This window comes from Chrysochloris asiatica, unplaced genomic scaffold, assembly GCF_000296735.1.
Source record: "Chrysochloris asiatica unplaced genomic scaffold, ChrAsi1.0 scaffold00183, whole genome shotgun sequence".
NCBI classification, from domain to species: domain Eukaryota; kingdom Metazoa; phylum Chordata; class Mammalia; order Afrosoricida; family Chrysochloridae; genus Chrysochloris; species Chrysochloris asiatica.
In genome coordinates this window covers 1,669,497-1,691,342 of record NW_006408701.1, presented here as the reverse complement: position 1 = coordinate 1,691,342, position 21,846 = coordinate 1,669,497, and the positions used below count along the sequence as shown (strand labels likewise).

The 21,846-nt window shown below is 44.2% G+C and overlaps 2 protein-coding genes and 1 pseudogene across 2 annotated transcripts in view; 1 reads left to right on the top strand and 2 right to left on the bottom strand.

Annotated features, from left to right (window-relative positions):
• Positions 1 to 1,383: 1,383 nt before the first annotated feature.
• LOC102830412 lies at positions 1,384 to 2,357 on the bottom strand (annotated as a pseudogene).
• A 2,946-nt stretch (positions 2,358 to 5,303) lies between these two features.
• Positions 5,304 to 7,018, top strand: LOC102840382 (cancer/testis antigen 47B-like). Its single transcript, XM_006872127.1, has 2 exons — positions 5,304 to 6,003; positions 6,831 to 7,018. Exons 1-2 carry the CDS (start codon positions 5,304 to 5,306, stop codon positions 7,016 to 7,018), a joined length of 888 nt encoding a protein of 295 aa, XP_006872189.1.
• Positions 7,019 to 14,729: 7,711 nt separating this feature from the next.
• The window catches only part of KIAA1210 (KIAA1210 ortholog), a 44,005-nt gene continuing 36,888 nt past the window's right edge, over positions 14,730 to 21,846 (bottom strand). Inside the window, exons 7-10 of the mRNA XM_006872126.1 lie at positions 21,228 to 21,391; positions 17,666 to 17,764; positions 17,319 to 17,328; positions 14,730 to 14,896 (exon numbers count right to left, since the gene is read on the bottom strand). Of these exons, the coding sequence (XP_006872188.1) occupies positions 14,730 to 14,896; positions 17,319 to 17,328; positions 17,666 to 17,764; positions 21,228 to 21,391 (440 nt within the window). The remainder of the gene's footprint in view (positions 14,897 to 17,318; positions 17,329 to 17,665; positions 17,765 to 21,227; positions 21,392 to 21,846) is intronic.

The window sequence follows — 21,846 nt, the reverse complement described above, 5'->3', positions numbered from 1 at the left end:
ACACTGAATGGTTTAAAAATAGGAAAGGTGTGTGCTATGGTTATATTCCTTCACCATATTTATTCAATCTATATGCTGAGTAAATAATTCAAGAAACTGGATTATATGAAGAAAAACATGGCATCAGGGTTGGGGAAATACTCATCAACAAGTTGCAAATGCATATCTTACAACCTTGCTTGCTGAAATCAAAGAGGACGTCAAAGACTTACTGATGAAGATCAAAGACCACAGCATTTGGCATGGGTTGCACCTCAATGTAGAGAAAAGAAGAATCCTCACCACTGGACCAATAACGACATCAAGATAAATGGAGAAAAGATGGAAGTTGTCAAAGACTTCATTTTGCTTCCATAAACCATCAACACTTAGGGAAGCACCGGTCAAGAAATCAAAAGACATATTGCATGAGGTAAATCTACTGTATAAGACCTTTTTAAAGTGTTCAAGGACAAAGATGTCAGTTTGAGGACTAAGGTGCACTTGTCCCAAGCCATGGTATTCTCAATAACCTCATATGCATGTTAAACTTGAACAATGAATAGAGAAGACCATAATAGAATTCATACATTTGAGCTATGGTGGTGGAGGAGAATATTAAAAGTACTATGGACTGCCAATAGAACAAACAAATTTGTTTTGGAAGAAGTATAGCCAGAATGCTCCTTAGAAACCAGGATGACCAGACTTCGTATTCCATACTTTGGACATAGTATCAGGAGGGACGAGTCCCTGGAGAAGGTTATTAGGCTTGGTAAAGTAGAGGGTCAGTGAAAAAGTGGAAGACCCCTAACAAGATGGATTAGCACAGTGGCAGCAGCAATGAGCTCAAGGATAACAATGATTGTGAGGCTCGCACAGAACCAGGCAGTGTTTTGTTCTGTTGTGCATAAGGTTGCTATGAGTCAGTACCAACTCAATGGCACCTAACAACAACAACAACAACAATAACAACAACAACAAAGATTTAGTCATTTAAAAAAAAAAAAAAAAACTCTGCCGGGTAAATCTTTATTTCACTCAAGCTAGAGGGATCAACATTCCACACTTAAGGATCTTCCTTACCCGACCAATCCAAAAGAGCAAAACAAAATGATTAGTAATGAAAAATATAGGAATCAGCATATCCTTTTGTTTTGTGTACTTTAAGGTTTAAAAAGTGTTTTAAGTTTTACTTGCTAATAGGAAAACATTATCTGAATGAATACCTAATGGCAAATGAGTGAAAATGTCTCAACTGCATTGGGGCTGCAGGGAATGTGGTCTCAGAGCACCCCAGCTTTCTTGATGAGAAGGTCGGAGGTACACTGGTTTGTATTATTTTGACATCCACTGAGTGCTCTAGGTTGCTTTTCCTTCAGCAAGGGCTTTGTCAGAAGACATTTAGGCTTGGCCTCCAAATTTGGCTGACAATTTACTGAGGAGATTTATGACCTTAGGGTTACTCTGATACTTGGACATATTTTCCGGGTTCTGAGCCACATCCTAGAAGGCCACCATAGCTTCTGGATCCTGCTATTATAGCTTCAAGAACCTCTGGATCACTAAGAATCTCATTGAGCCCAGGCATGCCACCTGCCATTCCAGGCACGCCCCCAGGAAAATTACCAGGCATTTCCCCGGAAACCCATCTGGAAAAGAGCCATGCTGAGTTCCAGATTGTCATCTGGCTTCTTCCTTCCTCTGGGCTCTTTCATGTTCTTCCCGAGTCTTCTTAACCCTTTCTATTTTTTCTTTGATCTCTCGCTCTTCATGTTTTCGCTCATACTTTCTCCGATGTTCTGCAATTTTCTGGGCCCTCGGTTGAACCTCTTTCAGCATTGCACTAGCATCTTCATCATAGTCCAGTTTACAAGCAAGAGCAAGGTCATGTGCTGCTTCTTTCCAATGGCCCAGAAGTCTGTGTACTTTGCCTCACCACTTGTAGGGCTAAGCTGAATCAGGATTAGTTTCAATGGTTTGGTCACAGTCTCGGATGGTAGCATTTGGCTTTTGTAATTTGATGAAGACACTGACTCTCTTGGCATACAGAATGGCCAATGGAGTATTCAACTTGATGGCATCTGTGAACAAGGCGATGGCTTTCTGTAGTTCACCATCATTGAGGGCATCGATGGCAGCCACTTTCTTGTCATTTGCCTGATCTATCATTTCTTCAGTTATCTCTACAGTTTCATCTCCCATTTCTTGAGGGGCGTCTGTGTCTGGGTCAATCACACCTTCATTGTCAATTTCTAGATGACTTTCTTCACTTGATGGTTCATCTGTTTTTATGCTTTCTTCTGGCTTCTTATCTGTTTTTTCTTCCTTGATATTCTCTTCTGATTTTGCTGAGTAGCAGGTGGTATTTTACCACCCATGTTTGTAGGGGTCCATGGTCCTCAGTGGGCGGGAGGCGGGAGGGGGGGGAGGGGGGGCGTGGCTGAGAGGACTGGAGCCCGATTCCAGGCCAGGGCGCTAGCTCAGTGTAACCGTGTGGAAAGGGGCAGCAGCTGCGAGAAAGATTTAGTCTTTATAGGTAGTCTTAATGGAACTATCAACCAACCAACAAACCCACTGCCGCTCAGTAGATTCTGTTTCATAGCAACCCGATAGGACAGAGTAGAAGTGCTTCCTAGGATTTCTGCGACTGTAAATCGATACGGGAACATTCCTGCAGAATGGTTGGTGGATTTGAACCTGCTCATCTTTCAGTTAGCAGCCAAGCACTTAAACCTCTGTGCCACCAACAACTACAAGGGAGAATTGTTTTTCTTTTTCTTTTTTAAACTTTTTTTTTGTGTGTGAATTGATTGAAGGTTTACAGTTTTACATTCAAGAAATCATACACTTCATTTCATCTCAATGATTGCAATCCCATCCATATAACATCACTTATTCTACTTCCCAGGAGAGAATATTTTTGAAGAACTTGAGAAAAAAACGAATTTAATACAACCTGAAGTGGAATGTGTTACAACATGATGTGTTACAATGAATGGTAAAAAAAATATGTATGTGTGTGGAGAAGAAAAAAGGACAGTGAATATTAAAAAAAAAAAAAAAAAAAAAAATGAAAATATCTTTTACATGAAAAGTTTGTTTCTGAGGTAGACAGTTAGGAATGATGCAGATTAAAAAAAAAAAAAAAAAAAAAAAAACTTGTGAAAATGTAAGGTGTTTAATCCCTCTAGTTATTTGTTGTATTATTTGTCAGTGGTTACAATGAGGAAAATCTTTGAATCTATTAAGTTCTTGACCCAGTAGTGTCAATAGAAAAATTCATTGATTCTTGGAAACTTAGCCATCACAATTCCCTGAATTTTTATCACAAAGAGTAACTGAATATCTTAAATTGCCCTGCCATGCAGCAATTAAATGGCTTCTCCGTAATAATATGTATGTGTGCATGTGATTGTTTTTAGCTCAAGGCTGAGATTAAATAATATTCGGCTCAGAAGAATTTTACTGGCTTTTGCTGTAGGTTTGAGAACGTTCCTTAATTAATTCAGCCTAAAATTACAAGGCAAACAATGCTTTTTATGTATATAAAAGAATTTATACTATGGTAAAGTAACTTCAGTAATAATTAATGGTGTATAACTCAAAGTAATATCAAGCAGCTTTATACATTTCCTGTGCTGTCAAAAGTTAAAGCAGTAAGTGAGATATCCATTTCCTCTAACCTCAGAATACAGATCCAGCTGCTTTTTTCCCCATTTCTTTTTAACTTCTATGAGCTCACCTGTAACCAAAAGGTCTGCTGTTCAAACTTGCCCAAGAGAAAGATGTGACAGTCTGCTTTCGTAAATATGATAGCCTTAGAAGCCTTATGGGACATTTCTACTCAATCCTGTAGCGTCATTGAGTTGAAATCCACTTAGCAGCAGTGGGTTTTGTTTCATTTTGATGCAACTCCAAAAATTCAATTTTTTCACAATTACTTAACTGTTCAATTGTGCTTCCACCTAAATTTCAATGTTGTGAAGAGCCGTAGAGTTGGTTCCGACTCCCAGCTACCCTGTATAGGGTTTCTGAGGAGCAGCCAGTGAGCTTGAAGTGCCGACTTAATGGTCCAGCGCATTACTCCACAGCACCACACCAGGACTCCCTCAGAGCAGCTGGTGGGCTCCAATCACAGTCCGTGTGGTTAGTTAGTTCAGTGTTTACCCTACAGCTCCACCAGCGCTCCCCAAGTATCTTCATTGTTGTTGTGCCGTAGAGTCACTTCCGACTCATAGTGACCCTGTATAGGGTTTCCAAGGCTGTAAATATTTATGGGAACTGAAAGTTTCATCTTTTTCCCTTGGAGCGGCTGGTAGTTTTGAACTGCTGACTCGTAATCCACTACACTACTGGTAGTGGTGATGGTTATGTGCCGTGGGGTCGGTTCTGACTCATAGCGACCCTGTACAAGGTTTCCGAGGCTGTAAATCTTTATGCGAGCAGAAAGCCTCATCTTCCACCCGCAGAAGAGCTGGTAGTTTCGAACTGCTGACCTTGAGGTTCGTAGCCAGATTCGTAACCACTACGCTACCAGACTTCCTTACTACACTACTGTTGTTGTTGTTAAGTGCCATCGAGTCGGTTCCGACCCATAGCGACCCTGTACAGGGTTTCCGAGGGTGTAAATCCTTACGGGAGTAGAAAGCCTCATCTTTCTCCCGCGGAGCGGCTGGTAGTTTCGAACCGCTGGCCTTAAGGTTCGCAGCCCGATTCGTAACCACTACGCTACCAGAGCTCCTCTATTAGACCACTATAATGGTCGAATCCTAAAATTAAAAGGGTAGGACTTGTGTTGGCCTTGGAATCCTGGTGTGGTGCTTGCTAACCACAAGGTTGGTGGTTCAAACCCACATGTCATTCCACTGAAACCCTATAAAGGCTCGCTATGAGTTGGAACCCATTCATGGCACTGAACAACAGCAACCAAAAAGGTTATAACTAGCATGAGGCCCAAGACTTGGCGGTCTCAAGTATTCCGAGCAGGTGTGAATAATAGCCTTGATCATTCATTGGGTTCAGGACATGTCAATCCATGAGTCTCAGCAAATGAGCTTCGAGCTCTTAAACAAGTGTGCGCTTTCTCAAGTCTCCTTTCCCGCCTTGCGCATGCTTAGCTCTGAGACAGCCTTAGTGGGCGGTTCCTGTTGTCAGCCCCTTGAACTTCCTGTCCCCAAGCGCCTACATAGACTACTGCCCCCTAGAGGCAGCCATCACTGTCTATAACCTCCCCTCAGGTGTCACCACTCGGGTGACATCCATCTTTGCCATCGTCGCCAGAACCCGATTGTCGTCGGTTGGGTGAGGTACCGCCTAGTGCCATGTCTGACAACGATGACCTAGACCAGGTCCTAGGTGACCAGTCGGGCCTGGGGGATGTGGCGGGAGCTGGAGGTGGGGTGGCAGACGAGCCAGGGCTGGTGGGGGCCGGCGCCCCTGGGGTTGTTCAGGAGCAGGGAGTCCCTGCGGGCTCCGGGGCTCCGGCCCAGGAGGTCCAGATGAGTGGGGAGGATTCAGATATCGAGCCGGCTGATGATGAGGAGGGGGCCGCCGTCGAGGAGGCCAACCGGCCTGGGGTGATCGACGCCTACCAGTTCCCTATGGCCGACTTCCGCTTAGAATTCTTGGGCCTGGTCCACTCGGTGCTGCGCCGCCTCTACTACCACAACCACATCCTCATGTGGCCCCGCGACAGCCCCAACGGGCTGCGCCAGCCCCACGGCGGCAGAAACAGGAGCAGGAACCAGGGCAGCGGCGACAGGGGAGGCAGCAGAAGCGGCTGGGCCCAGGGCCAGTCCAGGGGCGCCGGTGCCGGCGAGGGCCCTTCCTGGGGCGCCTTGTCCCAGCTCGAGGACGCCCCGATCCAGGGTCCCGCCCCGAGGCCCCGAGAGCCCACCAACCAGATGCACCAGGCCCCGGAGCCAGAGCAGCCCGAGGACGCCTCCCACCAGGCCTCAGCACCACAGCTCGAAGCGGCCCAGCCTGGGCCATCCCAGATCCAGTGGGCGGCCGCGCAGCAGGGTGAGGGTGGGCCGAGGCGCTGCAGAGCTGAGGGGCAGCGGGTGGATGGGTGGGTGGGTGGGTGGGAGGACGGACTGAGGGACAGACCGAGGGATGGACGGATGGATGGACAGACGGACGGATCGACAGATGGATGGATGGATGGCTACGTGGGTGGGTTGTGTGGGCCCAGGAGAGGCCTCTGTGCCAGGCCCAAAGTGCCCAAGTAAAAGCCCAGCCCTCCAACCGCCATAACCTAACCTCGCTTCCCCGCGGGTCCTGAGGAGCCAGGTTTTCAGGAAAGCATGGGGGTGCGGGGATAGGGGAGGACAGAGGGAACGCACTGAGGTGGTATTCCTCATGTGTCCTGTGTCGGGGAGGGCTTTTGAAAATCCAGTATTAGATCCATCCCAAGAAATGATGAACGGATAGGGGAGCGCTTGGTCAACATCAAACATTCAGGGGGTTGAGAACTATGAGCGTCACCATAAAATTGTTCTTTCGGGCAAATTAATATTTATTTTTCCAACAAAACAGAAAGACCCCCATGATTGGGATCCTTTTTCCTCCAAAAGGCCAGACACACTTAGCAGTTTATGGCATGTGGCACTTTCTAGACAGAATGAAATCGAGTCACTGAGCAAACTCTATCAGGCAGCAGAACTGTGAGGGCCCTAGAAGGGCCGTGTCCACCAGTGGGAAGGTGTTCACCAGAAGGGAGCTGCCCGGGCCCACTCTCTATTCTGTGTTCCTGAGAGTCAGCTATTAGGTGTCACTACTGCTTGTGAATTAGGAGGTTTTTTCCCATGAATATCTGGTCCCCAAATCTGTATTAATCTTCACTACAGAAGCAGCTCAATATCAGCCTGAAAACTCTGATGAAGAGGCCCCCAAACCAGGAGATGAGGAGGAGACAGAAGCAGAGGGGGAAACCGAGAAAGAAGCAGAGGAGGAAACTGAGCAAGAAAACGAACAAGAGCCCCAAAAGAGTCTGGATGCTGCAGAGGGAAGGCCCGGAAATTCCAGGTATCTATAATAGCTGTCAAGGAGCTCTGGTAGCATAGTGGTTATGAATCGGGCTGTGAACCTTAAGGTCAGCGTTACGAAACGACCAGCCGCTCCGCTGGAGAAAGATGAGGCTTTCTACTCCCGTAAAGATTTACACCCTCAGAACCCCTGTACAGGGTCGCTATGGGTTGGAACCGACTCGACGGCACTTAACAACAACAACGTAATAGCTATCAGGAGCTCTGGTAGCGTAGTGGTTACAAATCGGGCTGCTAACCTCAAGGTCAGCAGTTCGAAACTATCAGCTGTTTCGCCAGAGAAAGATGAGGCTTTCTGCTCCTGTGAAGATTTACAGCCTTGGAAACCCTATACAGGGTCTCTATAGGTTGGAACTGACTCCACGGCACATAACCACCACCACCACCACCCCATAGTATCCTGGTGTGGTGCTGTGGGTTAATGAGCTGGACTGTAAAGTCAGTTTGAACCGCAAGGCCCGTAAAATCATTTGGTTTGGTTCTGCCAATGCAACCACAGTTGCAGCCATCACATTATAGCAGGGTAATTTTTAAGATGGTAATTTTATATTGCTCACAAATGATGTTATAAATATTCAAATGGCCCTTAGCAGAAAAAAAGGTTCCCCACCACTGGCTTAGGGTGAGAAAGTCACAGGTGCCAGTTAATGTATACTTGTTCATTTTCTCCTATTTCATTTTGCAGTGGGAAGAAATCGAAGTAAAAGGACAGAGAAAGAAGCGTGCATCCATTCTTCATTGTTTTAAAGTTTTTTAATTTTCCTGAAATTTTATCAACACTAATTGTATTTCAAAGTTCATCACCCCAAAAGTGATATCCAATGAAATCTGACTTTTACATTTTAGAGATATTTAACAGTATTTATACAAGTTAAAAATAAAACTTTGTTTTAAATGAATAAGCTGAAATATGAGGGTTTTTTTTTTTAATAAATAATCGTGAGCAACACTGTTATGGACTGAATTGTGTGTCCCCACAATCATGTGCTGTAAACTCAAACCTCTTGGCCTGTGTTTAGAATTCCATTTGAGAATGGGCTACCTTTGTTATGTTAATGAGGCAGGATTTTATAATTCTTTTGAGAGCCAGCAGAGGAGAGATGAGAGAAATGCCAAGATATATGAAGATCTCCCAAGAAACTAAGATGCAGAAACGAAAGAGACAAAGACTCTGTTCAACCAGAGCCGACAGGAAGAGAAAACCTTACTGAATTTGAACTTCTAGCCTCCTAAGCTGTGGTCATTTGGGTTAATGCACTAGACTGCAAGGTCGGTTTGAACCTCGGAAACCCTACATGGGGTCACTATGAGTTGGAACCGACTCGACGGCCTTCTAACAGTAACAACAAACTTCTCTTTGTTAATATCATAACTTCCACTTGTGGTATTTCTGTCACAGCAGCACTAGATAGATAACCAAGATGTCTACTTTACCTTCATTGAAAGGGATAATGTCCTACCATTTGGTAAACCTCTTTCAAATTATTTTATTGCAACTCAAAATAACTTAAAATGTCAAGTTTAAAGCAATCTTTGTGTAGAGAGAGCTGGGGGAGGGGAGTGTCAAGCTGTCCACTGTATCAATCAGTAGCCACGTGGGGCTACTGAATACTGGAAATGTGACTGGTTCCACTTGAGATGTGCTGTGGTGGTGGTGGTTGTGTGCCGTGGAGTTGGTTCTGACTCATCATGACCCTGTATTGGGTTTCCGAGGTGGTAAATCTTTCTGTGAGCAGAAAACCTTCTCTTTCTCCCTTGGAGCAGCAGGTAGGTTCAAACTGCTGATCTTGTGGTTAACAGCCCAACTCCTAACCCACTTCACTACCAGGGCTCCTCTGAGATGTGTTTGTAAGTATAGCAAAACATGTTAAATGATCTCACTATCTTTATACTGATTACATGTTAAAATGATAACACTGAGTTAAAATATGTTAAATGCTGTTGAGTTGGTTCTGATTCATAACAATCCTGTCGTATAGGGTTCCCAAGGGGCAGCTGGTGGTTTTGAACCACCAACCTTGTGATTAGCAGTTCAGTGCTTATCCTACAGCACCACACCAGAACTCTAAACAAAAGATGATGATGTTAAGTGCAATCAAGTTGATTTCAACTCATAGTGACCCTGCCTAGGGTTTCCAAGGAACGACTGATGAAAAAAAGAATTTTTCCACAAAGTTTTTTGAAGCCTCCCCATAATTAAGTGGGTACATGGATATTTCTATGCGTATCCTCTAATTTTGAGTAAGTCTGAAATACTTCCTAAAAACGAAGTGAGAAAAATAGAAGAAAGAGAAAGAATGGACTCTGGAATTTGCTTTCAAGGAGAAAAACAAGGTAAAGTGGTAGTGGAGGCAGAGGAGAGGAAAGGCTTGAGCCTACACAGCCTCATTAACATGCTGAGTTAAAACTTCCAAGGTGCTTTTTCCATAGAGTTAGTACCTTCTGCTCTTGTTTTCTATGGCAACACATCTCCTAACTTTAGTTGAAGTGAAGTTCACATAACTAGAGTAACCTTTGAATGTGAACAATTCAGTGATGTTTAGTGTATTCACAGTGTTGCAACAACCACATTCAACTGGTTGCAAAATCTTTTCATCATCCCAAAGTAAAAACCCTTATTCATGAAGTTACTACTGATCTCCAACCCCCTTCCCCCCACTGGCAACCACTAATCAACTTTCTGTCTCTGAGTTTACTATCCTGTATATTTCCTATCAATGCAATTATATGTGGCTTTTTGTCTTGGTCTGATTTGAATTAGTATGTTTCAGTTGCATCCACCTTGTAGCATGTGTGGGTACTTCATTACTTCTGTTGTATGCTTGTACCACATATGTTTCTCCATGCATCAATTGATGGACATTTGGATTGTTTCCACCTTTTAGCTACTGTAACAGTGCTGTTGTCAACATGTGTGTACAAAATGTAAGTGTATCTGTTTCCCCAGCATCCACCATCTCCTGGATTGTGAACTTCTGAATGGTTGGGATGTTAAAGGGTTTCTTTTTTTTTTTCTTTTTTGCTTTCTTTCCAAAAGCTCTAGCTGGGCATTATCTCCTTGGTAGGTGCTCCATTAACATGTGTAAAGTGAAGTAAAATGAATGCTTATGCAACCTATTCATATTCCCTATGACTAGAGCCACAATGTGAGACAGGAAGCACATGGCTCCTATCGCCATTACTTAAACTGAAGGGGCACTTAGTGTATTTGAGGGCCTCCGAATTGGTACTGGTTTGTCAGTGTTGATGCTGTACTTGCTAAGAATAGTATTGCTTTTAGACTTGGGCAAGAGGCCTCTCCTGAGCTCTACACTTTAGAAATCCCTTTGGCTCTCTTCCAGCCACTCTTCTCCTCACAGGGCCAGGAGCCCAGCCCATGGGAACAAAGGTTGTACCCCCTGCAGACTATGATCCAAGCACCCCAAACAGCCCGAGTCTGCTTCCCGGGCCTGCATGCTTTAACCAGGGGCTGTTGTTGGGAGAGCTAATTACAGTAAGGAGTAACTGTGGGGGACAGTGATGGAGATGAGGTGAGGGAGAAGGGAGGAGGGAGGAGGGAGGAGCAGTTCTCCCAGACCATTGGACAAGTTCAAGAATCCTAAATCCTGGTGTGGTGCTACGAGTTAATGCGCTGGACTGCAATGTCGGTTTGAACTGCAAGGTTGGCAGTTCAAGGTCACCAACCACTCCTAGAAAACCCTGTACAGGGTCACTATGGTTTGAAAACAATTAGATGGCACTTAACAACACCCTCACTTTGGGGGTTGTTATGAAGATACAACTGTCATGGAAGGAGACACAGCCTATTGTATTTAGTAGTTTATTAGTTGATTTAAACATTTCAAATACTTAGGCATAGGATGACAGGTGAGCTCCCAACCCCTCTTGCCCTGAATTCTGCAAGTGTTAGAACACACTATGCATCCAGGTTAAATCTCAGGTTGACCTCACCCTCCCCTTCCTCAATCTGTGCCACACTTTTGTTATCTGATCCCAGAGGGGCACCTGGCTTCTGGAAACGGCTCATTCCCGTGGCCCGGCTTGCTATCGGGTTTGGACGTAGCCCCTGTGCCAGGCTGGAGCACCACCACCAACCATCTTGGCCCTATACTCTCCCTAGCTGCCCCTCGCATTCCCACTGGTCTCCTTCTGTGCTCCCAAATAGTTACAGGCATGGAAACCTGATCTTCAGTACCGTCCCCTCCCCACACAAACAGCCACTCGGAGGCCATCACCTTGATGGGGCATACCTGCTTGGAGGTCCACTCGCCTCAGCACAGTGGCTCTTAAGAACCTTCTGCTACACTGACAAGCCTCAGGCCAGGGTTACCAATTGTCTATTGGAGTCCTTCCAGCCCACCCACCAAGTCGCAGACAGACTGAGGCAGGCTGCAAAACAGGCTTTATTGTGTTTATTTGCTTTGCATACAGTACAAATCAAGAAAACTACAAAGAAGCTGATAATGTGTTAGAATGTGCCTTTAGGCATTAAACAACAACAACAAAAAACCTTAACATCTTAATTTTAAAATACTTTTGTTGTTAATTGGGAAAAAGAATCATTAATGGAGTGATTTGAGAGTAAGAATAACCTAATAGTGAACCATTCTGAGGAAAGTTGGGGGAAGGGAGGTATAACAGCTGTTCTACTGGGTTTACCTAGGTATAACTCATGTCTACAAGTAAACTGTTTACACTGGGAATATAAAAGAAGTAAAATTCAATCAGCTCAAGGTTTGCAGGTTCAAAAGGTAAAGATTCTTCATCAGGGAAAAGATGTATTTCATAAAATTTAAAATCGAGCATGTGGTTTACAGTGTTACATTATAGAATCATCAGCAAAGTCAGGCATCAAGGGGTTCAATCTGTTCTGGTACCTATCTGCCTCTCTGGAGATTGCCCCACTCCGAATTCAAAGGCACAGGTAGAAGCCCAGGTCTACATTTTCGTTCAAGTCGCTCTGAGGTGACAGAGGCAGACACAGTGATAACTGTAACTAGAGGTCACTTCTGGGTCTCCTAAAAAAATGAGTTAAGCTTACATTCCAGGCAACCAAAGAGAGGGAGGCTTTATTTAGTGTTTGATATGTCTAGGGGTGGATTAAAAGGGAAGAAGATGGAGAAGGAGATCTAATTACTTCTGGTGAACCTGAATGAACATCTAGGGTGATTCACCTCATGGAGATCTAGCCAAGCATTAAACGGACTCTATGCTAAAGGTGCCTGTGAGTTATTCATGAAGGGAATTGTGGTGCTTTGAATTTAGGGGATATATGGCTTTTCTATCCAAGGTCTTCTTAATTCCCACCAAGTGATTGAGTGGGACCATGCAAAGAAGTTATACAGGACTCTAAGGCTGGGATTGGTTAGTTTTGCCATCCAGCTAGGTTTAAAAGGAGACATTCCAGAAGCAAAAAGGAAGAGAATGAGTGGAGTGTGAGATCCCTATCTAAACTGCTCGCTGGTTCCCTTTAACTTTCAGTGCTCATGGAATGTTCTCTGATGGGCACGGATTTTTCTTGCCTAGATGCCTCCAAAGCAAACAGATTTGCTAAAAGGGGAGTTCGAATTTGCTCAGAAATAGGATTTTTGCTTTAAGCCTTAGTAGAGTATGAGGTCTTGGGTGGAATTCTGAGTCCCACCCAGGACATTCAGATTTGGTACATTTGCATTTGAAAAGATGCAGACCTACCCAGAACTGCAGAGAAAACAGACGATATATGATTGTAAAAGAACCCCAGGAAGAAGAAGAAAAAAAGTGGATTGTTTGGCTTTTGAGTTTCAAGCAAGCTGGGTCTACTTGTTGAGTGGAAATGCGGGAAACACAGCAATGAAGAGGCAGGTTGAGTTTGGGCTTGTTCCATTGCCACCGATTTACCTTAAGAAGAGAGAGAAGAGAAAGGGCTGGCTGGTCTGAAGTTTAGGGAGTTATGTGAACTCCTGAGTACATAGGCACTGACCTAGCCTTGGGGGTAGGGCTAAGAGTGAAGGGGACAGCTGGTCTGAAGTTCAGGGAGGTGTGTGTGAACTCCCAAACTTGTAGCTGGTATCCATTTGATGTAGCTTGGATGGCTAGGGTTGATCTGTGACCAGAATCATATGAAGATAAACATGTTTGATACTGTGAGCAAGTGTAAATTGCTACAATTTGATTTGGACTTTTGCTTATGGATGCAGTTGCTCAAAATTCCAACTGGAATGGAAGATTCTTGAGATCAAGGAACATTCATTGTACTGGGTTGATAGGGATGGGCAATTTAGACATTTTTTATCAAAAATGATGTACTCTAAAAGCATGAAGTGGCTGACTTACAAGCTTTCATGGGTGTACTTAATCTCCAGATGAGGGGGACAAGGGAGAATACCCACTGAATAGTTTCTTCCTTTCTAGAAAGTCTGGTGAAGAGAGGGTGGGGAAAGATGGTGATAGGATTTTATGATTTCAGTAGTGAGTAATTGTTAGCAGGATTAATTGTGATTCTCAAAACTGTAATTATAGAAGATGTGTAACTAAAGGGGTTGTTAATCCTTCATTTATGAAAGACAATGGCAAGAAAAGCCAGGTGGCCTGTGGTATATTGGATTTACTTGATATGGCTTTTCTATCCCGTGTCCTCTTAATTCCACCAAGTGATTGGGTGAGACCATGCAAATAAAAAAATGTTTAGTATCAAGTTAGTATCTGATGTGCTAAAACAACAGGATATGTGTGATGGGCAGTATATTTCTGGGCACTTGGAGAGGGTCTCAAGATTCTTTGTTTGGCAAGAAGCCAAACACAGATATACCAGCCATTCAGAGGAGTAAGACCATTAAGATCCCTGGGAGGTTCTCACTGCTGCCAAGTCTGGAGCAGGTTGGCCTGGGGCAGCTCTATACAAGTGCTCTGTGGGTCACTATCACCTGAGCTGCAGGCATTGCTCCATCCCAAGGGATGCAGGGAAGATGTTTCTAAGGCCAGTGGACTATCTAAGAGACTGTCAATTTTTTTCTTGGAGACCCAGAATTTTCACTTCCACCATCTATTCTAGAAACTTATTATAAAACTTAGAGTAGCAACCTAAGAATTGAAGCATTTAACTAGGCTTCTGAAATCTAAAAGCAGATTCTAGGGCCAAATCATCTGAAATTTTCTAGTAAAAATACTTGATTTGATTAAAAGAAATGGCAACCTCTTACTTGCTTTAACAAAATGTTTTGCTTCCTCCTTTCCAAAGCACATTGCTCTGAGTGAAAGATTCTATCATTCTAAAGCAGTACAATGTTTTTCCATAGATATGTTTTTAATAGGGGAAATGCTGCGTTTCCTGATGCTGGTAGTGACTATAATGAAAGTTAGGCATTTGTGGCATTTATATAATTCAAATAATTCTATGCATTAATTTCCATATATAAGGCTCTTTTAAAGAGCTCTGATAGTGTGGTGGTTATGAGTTGAGCTGTCAATCTCACAGTCAGCAGTTTGAAACTACCAGCCGTTCCATGGACGAAAGATGAGGCTTTCTACTCCCGTAAAGATTTATAGCCTTGGAAACCCTATACAGGATCGCTATGAGTCGGAACCGACTCCACAGCACATAACCACCACCATCAAGGCTCTTTAGCTTAAAAATCATCACAGTAAAGAAACCACTAACTGGACTTCATACAGCTTCTGGCAATTATCATTCAAAATGCTGATGCTCAACCAGTGAGCTATTTATTACATGATCTCGGCTATATGGCTCCATGCTTTGGCTTTTTTCTTGGCCATGGAGAACCAAACTGGTTCTTCCGACTCAACTGGCTCTTCAGGTGCTGCTGGGAGACTTGCAGATTTCCTGGTTTCTTTTTCCTTGGCAGGCACTTGAACCATCTTGTGATCTTCAGCTGGAACCACAGCAAATAACACACAAGCAGTAAGAAGCCCTAGAGATACTGGGGTCTGTTGTTTATGGGATGCAATCATATTTTCCCAATTTTTATGTTTCCTCTAATTTCCTCTGCTCACATTTCCAATTCCTGCTCCCTTCAGGGCATGGGCAATGTCAAAAGCATTATGGGTATGTCAAAAGAAGGAAAGCAACATGGCTCTGGCCACAGGAAGGAGCCATAGTGACACAAGGGTTAAACACTTGGCTGTGAACCAAAAGTTCAGTAGTTCTAACCCACCAGTAGCTCCAAAAGAGAGAAAACATGGCATTCTCCTCCCATAAAGATTGTTGGTGCTGTTGAATGCCTTTGAGTTGGTTCCAACTCACAGCAACCTTGTATAGGGTTTCCAAGGAGTGGCTGATGGGTTTGAACTGCCAACCTTGTGGTCAGCAGTCCAGTGCTTATCCTACAATGCCCTACCAGGGCTCTCCAATAAAGATCACAGCCTAAGAAACCCTATGGAACACATCTGCTCAGTCACATGGGGTATCTATTCAATATCACACAACAACATGGCCACGGGAGCCTGGACATGGTAAGGCCTGAGAGATGATACCTACAACTGTAACTGCCAATCACTTTTGAAACCAGATAAGAAGGGAAAGATACTGTATGGTATCTGTTCCATTTTTAATTTCAGAAAAGGCAATGGCCAAGAAGACTACAAGCTTCCTACCTCCAATTCCACTCCCCCATCATGCTTTATGGCTGATTGACTCAGTGACTTAGATTCAACCGGACGTTCTAAAGTCTAACTACATATTAGAATCACCTTGTTGTTGTCAGGTGCCATCGAGTCGGAACCGACTCATAGCGACCCCATGCACAGCAGAACGGAACAATGTCCGATCCTGGGCCAACCTCACTACCGCCGCCACACTTGACGCCATCAATGATGCCACCTGGCTGATCCATCTCGTTGGGGGTCTTCCCCTTTTTCTCTGACCCTCCACCCTACCCAGCATGGCATCCCTCTCCAGCGACTGTTCTCTCCGGACAATGTGTCCAAAGTATGAGAGACGAAGCCTAGCCATCTTGGCCTCCAAGGATCACCTAGGGCACTTAAAAAGAGTCCTGGTGGCACTGTGGGTTAAGCATTGGGTTGCTAACCACAAGGTAGGCTGTTCCAAGGGAGAATGATGAGGTAGGTGTCTGCTCCTCTAAAGATGTATAGTTCCGGAAACCCTAAAGAGCAGTTCTGTGTCCTTTAGGGTCGTTATGAGTCAGAATCATCTTGATGGCAGTGGGTAGGTGGGTGGTGGTGTTTGTATACCACCAAGTTGATTCCAACTCATAGCAATCCTTTACAGGGTTTCCGGGGCTGGAAATCTGTATGGGAGCAGAACGCCTCATTTTCCCCCCATGGAGAGACTGGTACATTTGAACTGCTGACCTTGTGGTTATCAGTCCAACTTGTAACCCACTATGCCACCAGGGCTCCCTGGGTGGGTGGGTAGGACACTGAAAATAAACCAAAACACTGCCCAGGCCATTTCCAGAATTGACTGATATTGAATCTCTAGGGAAGGAGTCAGAGCTATTTTTACTCTTTTATAATCTCACGGGGGACTCTTATGCACAGGGGTTGGGAATCACTCCACAGAGTGCCTACAAGACCATTTAAGAACAAGCAGGTCAGTGCTGTGGGATAAGCATTAGATTGCTAATGCAAGGTTGGCAGTTCAAACCCACCAGCTGCTGCTCTTCAAGAGAAAACTGAGGCTGTCTGCTCCCAGAAAGATTTACAGTCTCCAAGACCCTATATATGGTCGCTATGAGTTGGAATTAACTTAGTGGCAGTGGGTTTGGTTTTTGGTTTTAGGTCACAGCCAGGCAATGTTTCTTAGGTTCCTGGTCTAATGTCTTCATGAGGGAGACAAAGGGAGGGGACAAAGATGATTCATTATAAGTCCATTCTCCCTTTCTCCTGCTTTAGCTGAAAAAATAAAACAAGCCCTCCCCCCCCCCACCCTGCCGCATCCATATCCATACCCTACTGATGCTGATAAGAGCACATCCTATGATATCCCAGCACAGAGGGTTTTCTTTACAGCTGTTACTATTTCCCTACTTATCACATTTCTGCTCAGCCTAAAAAGGAGCTAAAACAAGCCTCTCAGACAGTTACAGATATTTGGACTTTCTCAAAAATAGGTTCAATTCAGTACCACTCAGTCATTATCAACCAGCTGCTGTCAAGTCAATTCTGACTTAGGGCGACCCCATGTGTTTCAGAGTAGAACGATGCTCCATAGGGTTTTCAGTGGCTACAATCTTTTACAAGCAGATTGCCAAGCCTTCTTCCTAGGTGCTTCTGAGTGGGTTTCACTCTCTAGCCTTTCGGTGAGTAGCCAAGTGCTTAACTAACTATCTATACTACCCAGGGACTCTTAAGCCTTTATCGTAAATTGTTTTTGAACAGTTACATTGGGAAGATAGAAGGTGAGAAAATCTTGCTTTGCTGTGAACTGGAAAGTGGTTTTCACGGGAACATTTCAGTGAGTAAAAGACTAGAGGACCCTCTGAGAGTTACCCACTGGATCTATGCTAGCAGATTCATCGAGCCTTCCTAAACCATCTAATCCAAGGGCCATGAGAGAATCGTGATGCTGATTTTGGGTACATGACTTGTTTGAGCTTAAGATGGCAAGTTTTACAACATTCTGCCAGGATTCTTTTTTCAGGGCTGGAGTGTTGGTAGAGGTGTGGTGAGTTTTTACCTGCTTTGGTAGGTTTAGGTGTCTTTATTGGTGCCATCTTCTCCTGTCTCTGGACATTGGAGACAAAAGTCTTCTGTTGACCTTCATTTGCGGGGTTAACTCTCTGGAATAAACACAGGAAACAGAAAACTTGTAAGTCCCGACATAATAAAAAGAAAGTTTCTTGTTCAGGAGACCACAGGGTACAAAGCATTGTCTAGGATCCTATAAGCTCAATGGTGGCCAAAGTAAAAAGACAGATGCTAGGCAGACAGATAGATGCTAGATGGATAGATAGGTGAAAGAAATAGCACAGAAAGCCCTTTGGCTCAAGCTTACCACTTTTCAGACTTGAAAGCAAAGACTGTCTAATCATGCATACACACAAGGTAACAGGAAAATTATTGAACTTGAGAATAACCTTTTCCCTAGTACTTTGTTGTTACGTGCTATCATGTTGATTCTAGCTCATAACAACCCTGTATAGGGTTTCTGAGGCTTTAAATCTTTGTGGGAGCAGAAAGCCTATTTTCCTCCCAAGGAGTGGCTGGTGGGCTTAAATCACTGACCTTGTGGTTTGCATTTCTGTGCTTATCCTCCAGAGTTATCACGTCCCTCTCTAGTATTTTGTTGTTGTTGTTAGGTGCCATTGAGTAGGTACTGACTCATAGCCACCTTATGCACAGCAGAACGAAACACTGCCCGATCCTGGGCCAACCTCACTACTATTGCCACGCTTGAGTCCATCGATGCTGCCACTTGGCCAGTCCATCTCATTGGGTGTCTTCCTCCTTTTCTCTGACCCTCCACATTACCAATCATGATATCCTTCTTCAGCAACTGGAGAAGTCATATCTCCTGACAATATGTCCAAAGTATGAGAGAGGAAGTTTGGCCATCCTGGCCTCCAAGGAGCACTCTGGCTGCTCTTCTTCCAACACAGATCTATTGGTTCTTTTGGCAGTCCATGGCACTTTCAGTATTCTCCTCCAACACCACAACTCAAAGGCATCAATTCTTCTATGATCTTCCTTATTCACTGTCCAGCTTTCGCATCCATATGAGGTTGTTGAAAATACCATGGCTTGGGTCAGGTGCACCTTAGTCCTCAAGCTGACATCTTTGCTCTTCAAGAAGCACTTTAAAAAGGTCTCATGCAGCAGATTTGCCTAATGCAATACGTCATTTGATTTCTTGACTGCTGCTTCTGGGAGCGTTGATAGTTGATCTAAGAAGAATAAAGTCCTTGACAACTTCAATCTTTTCTCCATTGATAAGAATGTTGTTTATTGGTCCAGTGGTGAAGATTTTTGTTTTCTTGACATTGAGATGTAATCCATACCGAAGGCTGTGGTCTTTGATCTTCATCAGTAAATATTTTAAGGCCTCTAGTATTTTACTACTCCTTAAAAGAGGAGAGGAGTGGTTGATCTTGCAGTCTAGGAGCGGAGGACCCCGGGACCATCAAGGGAGAAGAGTGGAGTGTGGGGCCCTACTCAGATAAGCAGCAGGCACCAGAGATGGAGGCAGAGACAATGACGTGGAGAGATGGAGCGGCTGGGGATTCTGGACTCAGGGAGGGAAAGGGACTGTGTGCTGGTGGCTGGGGGACAGGCCCTTTGGTTGTTTGAATGGTTATATATTCCTGAGTGCTTTGGTGTACATCCGAAGCAAAAGAGGGAATGGAAGCAAAAGCTGTTGAATGCATGGAGGGAATTGTAATTATCGCAATGAAACGAAATACGATAGGATGAATGTAAAGCTGATGCTCTCCCATGTAAACTATCACTCAATACACAATAAAAACTTAAAAAAAAAAAAGTAAACTAGCATCAATTGTGGACATTTGTGTGGAAGCACTCTGTGTATTAGAAGAGAATGTAATCCTAGAGTCCCCTGTCCCCAATCAGGCAGTTTTGAATTTTCAACAGTATCCACTTCCACTACTCTGAAATCTACACAAAACAGACTCAATAGCACTTAACAACAACACAACTGGACTAAATGAGCTGGTCTAGAGCCTCTCCTCTGACAGAAACTTCATAGCTATTCTCCTCTTAGAACCCTAAAATAGGTCTACACGGAGCCACAGACGACTTTGCCCTTGGGTGAGCCTACTCCCATATATATGCTAATGGTAAAAAAAAAAAAAACAAAAAAGAAAGAAAACAGCTTTGAAATTAGTCAAACAGGTCGTGATCCCTCAACAAATTTAGTAACCACTTAAAAGTATAGGCACTTATACATATCTCTTTGATATGTAAATTAATGTTTTCTTGAGTCCATTTTCTGCAGTTTTGATAACAGGTTTTTCATTCCAACACTTACAAAGGCACTGCAAATAGGACATTGGAAGCAAGACCATCATCCCTGATCCATTAGCCTAGCTTATCACAGAACATAGTCTGAAACTTATAGGAAGGTGCCACACAAAATCAAATCCATATGAAGAAATTCAAACAGCAAATCCACAAAAGTCAACAGTACCCAGAAATGGAATGTTCATTGAAAACCTTAGGATGTAGAGTTTGAATTCATTTATATTTCAATCATATACATATATATGTTGTTTTTAAGTGCCATCGAGTCGGTTGACTCATAGCGACCCTATATAGGGTCTCCAAGGAGTGACTGACCTTGTGGCTCAAACCGACCTTGCAGTCCAGCGCATTAGCCCTGCAGTGCCACACCAGGTCTCTCTCTCTCTCCATATATATGTTGTTGTTGTTGTTATGTGCCCCGGAGTCGGTACCGACTCACAGTGACCCTGCACAAGGTTTCTGAGGCTGTAAATCTTTATGAGAGCAGAAAGCCTCATCTTTCTCCCACAGAACAGCTGGTAGTTTCGAACTCCTGACCCTGAGGTTAGCAGCTCGATTTGTAACCACTACGCTACCAGAGCTCCTTCTCCATATAGATATATATAAATACATATTTATAGGCACAAAATATCTATAAGAATAATCACTAACCCTTACCCCAATCTTTGGGGATTTTATGACATACTCCAAAAGGCCACAACCATGACAATCCAATGGAGTGGCTGTACTCCATATCCATGGGGTCACCAGGAGTCAGAATTGACTCAAGGGCAATTAATAACTACCACCTTGTTTCTCTGGTAGCGTAGTGGTTACGAATCGGGCTGCGAACCTTAAGGTCAGTGGTTCGAAACTACCAGCCGCTCTGCGGGAGAAAGATGAGGCTTTCTACTCCCGTAAGGATTTACACCCTCGGAAACCCTGTACAGGGTCGCTATGGGTTGGCTCCGACTCGAAGGCACTTAACAACAACAACAACCTTGTTTCTCACAGCTACTTTCACGGAACCCTACTCTGGAGTCTTTTGGAAAGGATTTGGTCTACAGACTCTCCTCATGTTCATTACTTTTTACGAACTCTTTAAGAGCATAAAGTAGGGTGTCTCTGTGTAAATACAAAGCCTGACTTGTCCCCTGAAGATGTCTTCTGCCTTGATGAATACACAAAGAGATGTGGAGCTGTATGCCTGACAGAGTTTCCAAAGGAAGCGGAAGCAGTGACTCCAGCAAGCTTTTGGGATGTTTTCAGGGCTGCCGCAGGCCTTACCCCAAACTGAGGCTCCTTAATCTCAGCCCTGGCTCCAGTTCCCTTCTTGATGTTAACTTCTTTCACAGGAATGTAGCTCTGGAAAGTCTTCTGCCTTTGCTTTACCATGCTTGTCTGAGGCAGCTCTGAGGTGGTAGAATCCAGCTGCTGCCCAGGAGCCTTTCCTGAGAAAGAAATGAAAGGAGTTAGAGCTGCAGTTAGGCAGCCAGGGTCTGAAGCCTGACTGGGGCTTGTCCACAATAGTGTCCCAAATGAAATCCTTGTTATTTGCCAGATGAAAGGGCTATTAAGGGGAGAAGAACCTCCTTCTTTTGTGCCACCTCCGACCCCCGCCAAAGAAGGGGTACTTTTTAACCACCCGGACATACTGTCGCCTTACTGGTCCCTTTCCCTCCCTTGTCCATGTCTTTTCTCATCCCTAAATCAGGGGAGAGGAGCCCCAGTGGTACAGTGGTAAAGGGTTAAGTTGCTACCAGAAAGGTGGGTGGTTTTAACTTAAAACCACTAGGCAGAAGAATTGCTGATCTGCTTTTGTAAAGATTACAGTCTTGGGAACCCTAATGGGCAGGCAGTTCCAATCTATCCTATAGGCTCACAGTGGTTGCCAGGTCACTGATGT